The 12,543-nt window shown below is 39.5% G+C and overlaps 1 gene segment (V, D, J or C); it reads left to right on the top strand.

The window, feature by feature from the left end:
- Positions 1-1,976: 1,976 nt before the first annotated feature.
- The window catches only part of LOC105726735 (T cell receptor alpha chain constant-like), a 334,902-nt gene continuing 324,335 nt past the window's right edge, over positions 1,977-12,543 (top strand). Inside the window, 2 exon segments of the C gene segment in view lie at positions 1,977-2,072; positions 2,513-2,792. Coding sequence covers positions 2,033-2,072; positions 2,513-2,792 — 320 coding nt within the window.

Below are 12,543 nucleotides of genomic sequence, written 5' to 3'. Positions count from 1 at the left end.
GCCTAAGCCAGTGTCTAGAAGGGTTTTTCTGATGGTGTCTTCTAAAATTGCTATGGTTTTAGGTCTTAGATTTAAGTCCTTGATCCATCTTGAGTTGATTTTTGTATAAGATAAGAGATGAGGATCCAGTTTCATTCTTCTATATGTGGCTTGCCAATTATCCTATTTGTTGAATAGGGTGTCCTTTTCCCACATTATGTTTTTGCTTGCTTTGTCAAAGATCAGTTGGCTGTAGCATTTGGCTTTATTTCTGAGTTCTCTATTCTATTGCATTGGTCTATGTGCCTATTTTTATACCAGTACCATGCTGTTTTGGTGACTGTGGTATTGTAGTATAGCTTGAAATCCAGTAGTATGATGCTTCCAGGTTTTGTCCTTTTTGCTTAGTCTTGCTTTGGCAATGTGGGCTCTTTTTGGGCTCCTTATGAATTTTACAAAAGAATTCTAAAACCCCAAAGTGACTGAAAATAATTTGATCTTTCTTAGAGAATTATAGTAGGAAGCTCTTTGCTGAGCCTTACCACTAGAGGGAGGTAGCACATCCAAAATAAGCTATTTTTAGATCTGAAACACAAACCCTGAAAGATTACTAACTGATTTGGTTCCTAGTTCTATGTAAAAGAGTTCACATATACAGTCACAAGAGGGAGCTGTTATAGCTGCAAATACAAGCTCTTTCCAGGGTGAGAGAGGTTGTCATTGAGTTGTACAAGGAACTTACGTTCATTCTTTTCATCATCTTGTACTTTATTATCTCTTTTTGAGTATGTGCACAGCTTCAAAGACAAGGGTAAGTCCCTTCCCAAATGCAAAGCAGAAATGACCCCGAATGGGAAAAACAGAGAGGTGATTAATACATAGCTCAATTTAAAATGGTGAAGTATTTGTTGCTATAATTGACTGACAAGCTTAGTTATTGTAGTAGAGATAATGAGTAATTTTATTCCTTCCCATTTCTTTAATAAGCACTTTTGAGAATAACTAGAGAAACCCCTTCATGGTTACTTCTACCTCTCTTATCAAATGGCATCATTTCATTTCCCTCTCCAAATCTCTTCCCATTCTCCCTCTTTTCTTAGTATCTTCAATGTATGAGACTCTTAGGCATCATGAAGATGAGAAAACATGTTAAAGAGGAGCTCAAGTGGCATAGAAATCAGGACCATTCAAGCCATTGGCTCCTGTCTCAAAACTAGAGGCACCAGCAATGTTTATCTAGAAGACACTTAGAACATCATTCCAGGAGCCAGTGTGGGAGACCTGAGTACCAGGAAACTTGGCTTTAACCTGAGCTCTAACTTTATTTCTTCCTTTCACACTTAGCACAGCAATGTTATACAACTATGAAGTTATTTTTATTATATATGTTGCAAGTAACTTCTTTCATTGTGTTATTTGATTTTCAGTTTTGCTTATGGTAATTTTTTTTTTTTTTACCAGAAAGAAGTTTCTAACTTTTGAAATTAAATTGTATACTATTGCTTCTAATATTTACTTACCCTAAAGATGTGGATAGAAATTATCTTCTTTCTCTTACAGCACAGGGCTCACATAGACTTCTTGGAATAAAGGGCATTTCTTACCGACTCAGTGGATTGTCAAACCACTAGTTAATGGTGGGTTTTGTCTTTACCATAATAAGGGATGGGTAATCCCACTGTGAAGCGTTTTACTCCTTTAGTTGTAGCCTACTTGAGTTTCAACCTTGAAAATGATCTCAACGGAAACTTTCTGAATTAAAGCTAGATTTAGGGAAAATATTTTTCCTCCCTTTTTAAAGTCTTTTTAATTAACAAATAATAATCGTATTTTATCTTCTTTTAAAATTTGTGTTTAAACCTGGGAGTAGGCTAAACCTAACCAGGAAGCTGCTCTATCTTTAACTGACAATTGATGGGGAGCACTCAGATTGAAACTTGCCTGGTGTGGGATGTGCTATGGCTGCTGCTTTGTTTCCTGGGGCTTCCCCCGACCTAGTATCTGGCACAGATTCTGAGTTCTGGGGCCTGGAACCTCAGTGTGCACTTGAACAATGAAGCTGGTGACAAGCATTACTGTACTCCTATCTTTGGGTAAGTGTTCTGGGCCTAAGAAAGGGTAGTTTTGTAGCTGATGATGAAGGGAAGTTACCTGCTGTCTCCACGTTTTCCAACATGATTTACCAATTGCTGGAAAGAATTTGTGTCTATATGTTTCTCAAGGGTGTCTGAGTGCCAGTGTGAGGGGCTGGTCATATCCACTACTCACAGAAGATTCCCCAGGTCTCACAGTTCTCAGGCTGTAAGGAGTTTTAGGTTCATTGAGCTCAAGGGTCATGGAAGATGGGAAATTTATTTTGGCCTTGTGGCTCTGGTAGCTCAGAAACCAATAAATACCAGTAATATTTCTCTTGTTCTGTGCAACATACATAAAAATACTCAAGTATGGAATAGAGCAGGTAGGACAGTTCCGGAGTCATGGTGAGCCAAGAGTTGATGATCCGGAGCTAATTTGCTTTTTTTCAACCCCGTAGGTATTATGGGTGATGCTAAGACCACACAGCCAAATTCAATGGAAAGTAATGAAGAAGAGCCTGTACACTTGCCTTGTAACCACTCCACAATCAGTGGAGCTGATTACATACACTGGTATCGACAGCTTCCCTCCAAGGGTCCGGAGTATGTGATTCATGGTCTAACAAGCAATGTGAACAACAGAATGGCCTCTCTGATAATCGCAGAAGACAAAAAGTCCAGTACCTTGATCCTGCACCGTGCTACCTTGGGAGATGCTGCTGTGTACTACTGCATCTTGAGAGACCACAGTGGAACAGACGGGGCTGCACCTGTGCAATATCTCCCTGATTGTGGAAGAGAAGGCATCTGACGAGGCCACTGCACAAGAAGGATCAGAAGTTTAATAGAGGAATAAGAAAATTTAAAGAGAAAAGGGAAAAGAAGTAAAGAGGAGGTGGTAAGGAAATCAATAAGAGGATTAAAGGAATGAAGAAACTGAGAAAGAACAGTTGAGAAGTACTGTTAAGAAAGGGCTGAGAAGATTGGTGAAGAGATGAAGAGTCACAATTGGAATCCTGCAATGAAGAAGAAAGGAAATGAGAATCTTCCAGGGCACTTTCTTTTAATCAACTCTTGCTTTCCATGTAGATCTCACTATAAAAGATGAGAACAACCATTTGGTTGTCCCAAAGTGTTTCTTCATCTAGCCCCAGGGAAGTGCCTGGGCTTTGAATATTATATCATATTCGTCCTTCCAACCTCTCAAAAATTGAAATTAATTTCAGAAATTGATTTAGTTTTCCTTGTTACTTATCCATAGCACACACTCTTGGGATATAGATGATTTCTGGAAGGGAGCAAGAAATTGAATATTGATTTCATTTTTTAAAATCTATGTTGAATATCTCTATTCTAACACAAAAATACACAAATCTTTTTTCATTGTAAAAGATTCAAGCTATTAAGTATGTGGAGTAAAACCTTAAAGACTCAAACTGTCTGTTTCCATCTCCATCCCATTTTCTCTTCACTTCCTACAATAACCCATTTGACAGTTTGGAGTATGTCTTGACGATCATACTCCTTTTCATTTACATGGATACTCACGTAAATATCTGCCCCATTTTCTTACGTAAGTTGGATCATACCATGTGTATTTGTCTGAAACTTGATTTATTTTTATTTAAAAATAGTTTTTTGAAGGTGTGTTCATACCAAGATATATGTGTGTGTATGTGTATATGAACTGACCTTATTCTTTTCAATATCTACAAACATTCACAGTATGATTGTATAATAATTTTATTTACCTCACCTATATCATCTCTACATATTAAATATATATGACATATATATACACACACGTGTGTGTGTGTGTGTGTGTACATATTCTTTATAGAGTCCTAGAAGTGGAATTACTGGGTCAAAAGATATGCCTATTTTATATTTTTATAGATATTGAAAAGTTGCATTCCAAAATGGCTTTAACAATTTAACCTAAGAATAGGAATGTGGCAAAAATATCTAATCTCACCACTTCTATTCAACATTGTCCTAGAGAATCTAAACAATGCAATGAGACAAAAGGAAAAAGGAAACCAGGCTTTACCTATTACAGACTTGTGAATTTTTCTTATTTGGAGAATGGAGCATGAGGGTTGGTATGCTATTTGAATCTTGCCCACAGACCTAATCTGGCATTTGCCTTTACTTTTGATACTTCTGTTCAATTTGTTTTCAAAAAATTAGAAGCTTTTTTTGGAATAACTTCAAGAGTCATTCCACATAACTTCTTCTAATAATGTTATGAGTAAATAGTAATTAATATATTCACCCAACAAATTAAATCCTTAATCTGTGCCAAATCCTATGTATGGGCTTTGGGAACTGCCTTCAAACATGGTAAGAACAAGATACCACGGAAAACAAAAGAAATATAATAATTGAGAAAACCACACAGAAATAATTCTAAAAACCTCAAAGTGACTGAAAATAATTCTATCTTTCTTAGAGAACTGTGGTAGGAAGCTCTTCACTGAGCCTCGTCCCTAGAGGGAGGTAGCACATTCAAAATAATCTGTCTTTAGACCTGAAACACAAAACCCTGAAAGATTGCTAACTGACTTGGTAAAGGAAACCATATTTAACATTTTTAAAAGTAACTATCATTTTGCAAACAATAGAATTGTCTGTGTAGCAAATCCTGTAGAAAAAAAAAAAACTACTGTAAATAAATGAATTAGAGAAAACTGCAAGACACAAGCTCAATATACAAAATAGTGCTGCTTCCATACAGTAACAATAAACAAGCAGAATTGATATTTATATATATGCATATATTTATGCATTTACATATGTATGCATATATATGCACAAAAAACTTTAAACAAAATTTTAGCAGACTGAATCTAACAATATGTAAAAAGGATAATACATAATGATGAAGTGAGGCTCATCTCAAGAATGCAATTTATATATATAAATTTCAATTCTGGGCCAGGTGTGGTGGCTCATGCCTGTAATCCCAGCACTTTGGGAGGCAGAGAAAGTTGGGTAGATTGAGGCCAGGGGTTCAAGACAAGTGTGGCCAACATGGCAAAACCCTGTCTCTACTAAAAATAAAAAATTACCTGGGTGTGGTGGCGCACACCGGCAATCCCAGCTGCTCAAAAGGCTGAGGCACAAGAATCGCTGAAACCTGGGAGGCAGAGGTTGCAGTGAGCCAAGATTATACCACTGTACTCCAGCCTGGGCAACAGAGTAAAACTCTGTCTCAAATAAATAAATAAATAAAAAATTTCAATTCTGGGGTGTGTCTGTGTGTATGTGTGTATGTGAATAAATTTGACAAAAGATGTGTAAGGCCTATACACTAAAAAATACAAAAAATTTCTGATATAAATTTAAGATCTAAATAAATGGAGTTATTGTGTTTGTGGATTAGAAGACTCATATTAAGATTCTCTCTAAATTTATCTATAGATTCAATGTCATTCCAATCAAAATCCCAACAGAAATTTTCATAGAAATTGACAAGTGAGGGCTGGGCACTGTGGCTCAAGCCTGTAATCCCAACACTTTGGGAGGTTGAGGAGGGTGGATCACCTCAGGTCGGGAGTTCAAGACCAGCCTGACCAACATGGAGAAATGCCATCTCTACTAAAAATACAAAACTAGCTGGGTGTGATGGCACATGCCTGTAATCCCAGCTACTTGGGAGGTTGAGGCAGGAGAATCACTTGAACCCAGGAGGCGGAGGTTGTGGTGAGCCAAGATCATACTATTGCACTCCAGCCTGGGCAACAAGAGCAAAACTCCATCTCAAAAAAAAAAAGATTAAATTGACAAGTGGGTCTAAGATGTATATGAAAATGCCAAGAGACTATAATAGCAAAAAAAAAAAATTCTTTTAAAAAAAAATTTAAGGAACTTACACTACTGATATTAATATATTTATAGTTACAATAATCAAGAAACTATGATATTGATATAAAGATAGACAAATAGAACATTGGAACACACTAAAGGGTCCAATAATAGGCCAACACATACATGATTGGCTGATTTTCAACAAAAATACCACAACCATTTGTTATGAATTGAATATTTGTGTTCTCCCATCACGTGAGGACACCATGAGAAGACTGCCATCTGAACCAGGAAGCAGGTCCTCACCAGGCACGAGATTTGCCAGAACCTTGATCTTGGACTTCCCAGCCTCCAGAACTGTGAGAAATAAGTTTCCATTGTTTTAGCCACACAGTCTACGGTATTTTGTTATGGCAACTCAAGCTAACAAATACAATCTCAAAATAAATAGGCTGAAAGAAACCAGATGACAGAAAGTATGTACTGCATGATTCTGTTTACATAAAACTCCAGAAAATATATAGTAAGAGAAGGCTGACTCTAGATAGCCTGGGGTTGAATAGGGGTTGGGATGGTGTACTGGAAAGGTATACAGAAAGGATTAACAAGGAGCACAAGGAATCGGGCCACAAGGAAACGTTGGGGAGTGGTGCATATGTTATTTATCTTGATTGTGATGATGATTTCACATTTGTATGACCATGTCAAAAATGATCAGATTGGACCTTGCGAACATATGTAATTTATTATATGCAAAGTATACCTCAGAAAAGTAGTTTTTAAGAAGGGTCAAAACAAAAACAGACAGAGATAAATGTTGAAAAATAATCACTCTGTACTACACAGAATATAATTTTTTACTTTCTCTTAATTATAGAGGGCAAACTTTCTCAAGCATGCAAGGGTAATGTATGTTATGAGATTATGTTTTCTTTATCTCATAAGTATATTTTATTGCAATAAACAGATCTATGTCATATATAAATTAACTCCAGGAAACCTGTCCATTATTCAGCATTTCTCAGTCTGGCCAAAGAGGGGCAGTGTTAAAAAAAAAAAAAAAGTATTTGAGTAAGTTTGTGCAGTGCTGAACAAATAGGAATCTAGATATGGCTTCTGATTGGTGCAATCTCCTGCACCAATGAGTAAAGTAACTTCTGCCGGGGAAGCCCATTCAGTAACATTTGATTTAGCTGTGTTTTCTAGGTAGCTAGGGATGGAGACTGTTCTGCAAGTACTCCTAGGGATACTGGGGTTCCAAGCAGCCTGTGAGTATGTCGCTAGTCTGGGAGAGTTGTGAGATGATGGCAGCATCCTGATGGCAAGAACTGAGTCATCTTCTGTCCTGGGAAGGCCTTTTGAGAGACAGATATGTGTTGGAAAAAAAAAAGGGCAATACTTTGTTTTGATGTGACGATTCTGCTGCCTAGGGGGTGTTGGGAGCGGGAGAGAAATATCATCCCTACTATGACCAAGAAAATCTTATGAGGGTCTTCTGTATTCTCTTTACATTGTCTTTTTGAACAGGGATCAGTAGCCAAGAACTGGAACAGAGTCCTCAGTCCTTGATCATCCAAGAGGGAAAGAATCTCACCATAAACTGCAGGTCATCAAAGACATTATATGCCTTACACTGGTACAAGCAAAAGTATGGTGAAGGTCTTATCTTCTTGATGATGCTACAGAAAGGTGGGGAAGAGAAAAATCATGAAAAAATAACTGCCAAGTTGGATGAGAAAAAGCAGCAAAGTTCCCTGTATATCACAGCCTCCCAGCCCAGCCACACAGGCATCTACCTCTGTGGAGCAGATGCACAGTGATCTTCAGGCCTCTATCAGCTGTCTCCAAACCTGCAGCTGGGCCACAGATACTCTCCTGACATGGGGCTCCTGAGATGTGGCTGGGATCTGTGCCAAGACAAGAAGACTGAGAACATTGCAATTGTCTTATTGAAAAAAAGATGGGAGAGATCCAAGATGGCCGCTTAGGAGGAACTCGGGAATGCAGCTCCGAGAGAAAGCACAGAGGGTGAGTGGACGCCGTATTTCCAGACTGATTTTTACTGCCCACAGACCAGGAGATTCACACGCAGAGAAGCCACACGGGTCGCCAGCGCCGCTGGCGCCGTTGGCTTGAACGGCGCAGCCGCTGGGCCGGCACCCTGAGGCAACGGCTCACTGTATAAAGTGAGAGAGTCTGAATCCCCTATAAGCCAGCAAGGGGAGCTGAAACGGGGAGCCAGGCCAGCGCCACGAATCTCAGAGCCGCGGCTTTAGCCAACGCAGCGGCTCCGGAGGCAGATCAGATGAGACGGTGTCCCCTCTTACCCAGCAAGAAGACCTGAAACACAACTGAAACCGGGACGGTCCAGCTCTGTGGAGGAGGGGCGTTCTCCATAGGCACCCTGCTGTTCTGTACCAAGGCAATCCGCCACTACAGAGACTCCGTCCCTACAGGGGCGGGCCAACATAGCGGAAGCAGTTCTAACTACACCCAGAAGTTCACACGGAAGCTGGGTGGAGCTCACAGCAGCTTAGCGAAGCCTCTGCAACCTGAGTGTGACTAGGCTGCCACCTTGTGGGCAGGGAAAACAGCAACCGCACAGGGGAACACCATAAAACAGTAACTCCCTGGGACAGAACACCTCGGGGGAAGAGCAGGGGGTTTATGAGTTCTGCCACAGCAGACTTAAAATTACCAAAATCAGAAAGACAACAACTACAAAGTCAGCAGGTGGAAAAATCCACAAAGATGGGAAGAAACCAGCGCAAAAAGGATGAAAACACCCAAAACCAGAACACTTCTCCTCCTACAAGGGATCACAACTCCCCACCAGCAAGGGAACAAGACTGGACGGAGAATGAGTGTGATGAAATGACAGAATCAGCTTTCAGAAAGTGGATAATAAGAAACTTCCGTGAGCTAAAAGAACATGTTCTAACCCAATGCAAAGAAACTAAGAACCTTGAAAAAAGACTTGACGAAATGCTAACAAGAATGGACAACTTAGAGAGGAATATGAGCGAATTGATGGAGCTGAAAAACACAACACGAGAACTTCGTGAAGCATGCACAAGTTTCAACAGCCGAATTGACCAAGCAGAAGAAAGGATATCAGAGGTCGAAGATCAACTCAATGAAATAAAACGAGAAGGCAAGATTAGAGAAAACAGGGTAAAAAGGAATGAACAAAGTCAACAAGAAATATGGGACTATGTGAAAAGACCTAATCTACGTTTGATAGGTGTACCTGAATGTGACGAAGAGAATGCATCCAAGCTGGAAAATACTCTTCAGGATATTATCCAGGAAAACTTCCCCAACCTAACAAGGCAGGCCGAGATTCAAGTCCAGGAAATACAGAGAACACCACAAAGATACTCCTCTAGAAGAGCAACCGCAAGACACATAATCATCAGATTCACCAGGGTTGAAATGAAGGAGAAAATACTAAGGGCAGCCAGAGAGAAAGGTCGGGTTACCCACAAAGGGAAGCCCATCAGACTCACTGCAGATCTCTCAGCAGAAACCCTACAGGCCAGAAGAGAGTGGGGGCCGATATTCAACATCCTTAAGGAAAAGAACTTTCAACCCAGAATTTCGTATCCAGCCAAACTAAGCTTCATAAGTGAAGGAAAAATAAAATCCTTTGTGAACAAGCAAGAACTCAGAGAGTTCACCACCACCAGACCAGCTCTACAAGAGCTCCTGAAGGAGGCACTACACATAGAAAAGAACAACCAGTACCAGCCACTCCAAAAACACACGAAAAGGTAAAGAGCATCAACACAATGAAGAATCTGCATCAACCAAAGGGCAAAACAGCCACCTAGCACCAAAATGACAGGATTGAATTCACACATAACAATATTAACCCTAAATGTAAACGGACTAAATGCCCCAATCAAAAGACACAGACTGGCAAATTGGATAAAAAGCCAAAACCCATCAGTGTGCTGTATCCAGGAAACCCATCTCGCATGCAAGGATACACAAAGGCTCAAAATAAAGGGATGGAGGAAGATTTACCAAGCAAATGGAGAGCAAAAAAAAGCAGGAGTTGCAATTCTCATCTCTGATAAAATAGACTTTAAAGCAACAAAGATCAAAAGAGACAAAGAAGGACATTACATAATGGTAAAAGGATCAATGCAGCAAGAAGAGCTAACGATCCTAAATATATATGCACCTAATACAGGAGCACCCAGATACATAAGGCAAGTTCTTAAAGACTTACAAAGAGACTTAGACTCCCACACAATAATAGTGGGAGACTTCAACACACCACTGTCAATATTAGACAGATCAACGAGACAGAAAATTAACAAGGATATCCAGGACTTGAACTCAGACCTGGAACAAGCAAACCTAATAGACATTTACAGAACTCTCCACCCCAAATCCACAGAATATACATTCTTCTCAGCACCACATCACACCTACTCTAAAATTGACCACATAATTGGAAGTAAATCACTCCTCAGCAAATGCAAAAGAACGGAAACCATAACAAACAGTCTCTCAGACCACAGTGCAATCAAGTTAGAACTCAGAATTCAGAAACCAACCCAGAACCGCACAGCCTCATGGAAAATGAACAACTTTCTCCTGAATGTTGACTGGATAAACAATGAAATGAAGGCAGAAATAAAGACGTTCTTCGAAACCAACGAGAATGAAGACACCACATACCAGAATCTCTGGGACACATTTAAAGCAGTCTCTAGAGGAAAATATATAGCAATAAGTGCCCACATGAGAAGAAAGGAGAGATCTAAAATTGACACCCTATCGTCAAAATTGAAAGAGCTAGAGGAGCAAGATCATAAAAACTCAAAACCTAGCAGAAGACAAGAAATAACTAAGATCAAAGCAGAATTGAAGGAGATAGAGACACGAAAAACCCTTCAAAAAATCAATAAATCCAGGAGCTGGTTTTTTGAAAAGATCAACAAAATAGACAGACCACTAGCCAGACTAATAAAAAAGAAAAGAGAGAATAACCAAATAGATGCAATAAAAAATGACAAAGGGGATATCACCACAGATTCCACAGAAATTCAAACCATCATCAGAGATTATTACAAACAACTCTATGCACATAAATTAGAAAACCTGGAGGAAATGGATAAATTCCTGGACAGCCGCCTCCTGCCAAGCCTAAACCAGGAAGAAGTCGAAACCCTGAATAGACCAATAACAAAGTCTGAAGTCGAGGCAGCAATTAAGAGCCTACCACCCAAAAAAAGCCCAGGCCCAGATGGGTTCACAGCCGAATTCTACCAGACATACAAAGAGGAACTGATACCATTCCTACTGAAACTATTCCAAATAATCCAAAAAGAGGGAATCCTTCCCAAATCATTTTATGAGACCAACATCATCCTAATACCAAAACCTGGCAGAGACTCAACAAGAAAAGAAAACTACAGGCCAATATCCATGATGAACATAGATGCAAAAATCTTCAATAAAATAATGGCAAGCCGATTACAACAGCACATCAAAAAGCTTATCCACCATGATCAAGTAGGATTCATCCCGGGGATGCAAGGCTGGTTCAATATACGCAAGTCTATAAATGTAATTCACCACATAAACAGAACCAAAGACAAAAACCACATGATTATCTCAATTGATGCAGAGAAGGCCTTCGACAAAATTCAACAGCCCTTTATGCTAAAAACCCTCAATAAACTAGGTATCGACGGAACGTATCTCAAAATAATAAAAGCTATTTACGACAAACCGACAGCCAATATCATACTGAACGGGCAAAAACTGGAAGCATTCCCTTTGAAATCTGGCACTAGACAAGGATGCCCTCTCTCACCACTCCTATTCAATATAGTACTGGAAGTTCTAGCCAGAGCAATCAGGCAAGAAAAAGAAATAAAGGGTATTCAATTAGGAAAGGAGGAAGTCAAATTGTCTCTATTTGCAGACGACATGATTGTATATCTAGAAGACCCCCTCATCTCAGCCCAAAAGCTCCTGAAACTGATAAGCAACTTCAGCAAAGTCTCAGGATACAAAATCAATGTGCAAAAATCACAAGCGTTCCTATACACCAATAACAGACTTAAAGAGAGCCAAATCAAGAACGAACTGCCATTCACAATCGCTACAAAGAGAATAAAATACCTAGGAATACAACTAACAAGGAATGTAAAGGACCTCTTCAAGGAGAACTACAAATCACTGCTCAACGAAATAAGAGAGGACACAAACAGATGGAGAAACATTCCATGTTCATGGTTAGGAAGAATTAATATCGTGAAAATGGCCATACTGCCCAAAGTAATATACAGATTCAATGCTATCCCCATCAAGCTACCAATGACCTTCTTCACAGAACTGGAAAAAACCACCTTAAACTTCATATGGAACCAAAAGAGAGCCCGCATAGCCAAGTCAATTCTAAGTAAAAAGAACAAAGCAGGAGGTATCACACTACCGGACTTCAAACTCTACTACAAGGCTACGGTAATCAAAACAGCATGGTACTGGTACCAAAACAGAGATATAGACCAATGGAACAGAACAGAGGCCTCGGAGGCAACACAACATATCTACAACCATCCGATCTTTGACAAACCTGACAAAAACAAGCAATGGGGAAAGGATTCCCTGTTCAATAAGTGGTGTTGGGAAAACTGGCTAACCATATGCAGAAAGC

The sequence above is a fragment of the Aotus nancymaae genome, unplaced genomic scaffold (assembly GCF_030222135.1).
Source record: "Aotus nancymaae isolate 86718 unplaced genomic scaffold, 86718_ANA_hifiasm-v0.15.2.pri h1tg000011l, whole genome shotgun sequence".
Lineage (NCBI taxonomy): Eukaryota > Metazoa > Chordata > Mammalia > Primates > Aotidae > Aotus > Aotus nancymaae.
The sequence above is the reverse complement of the archived record's forward strand: the minus strand, read 5'-3'. Positions and strand labels throughout refer to the sequence as shown.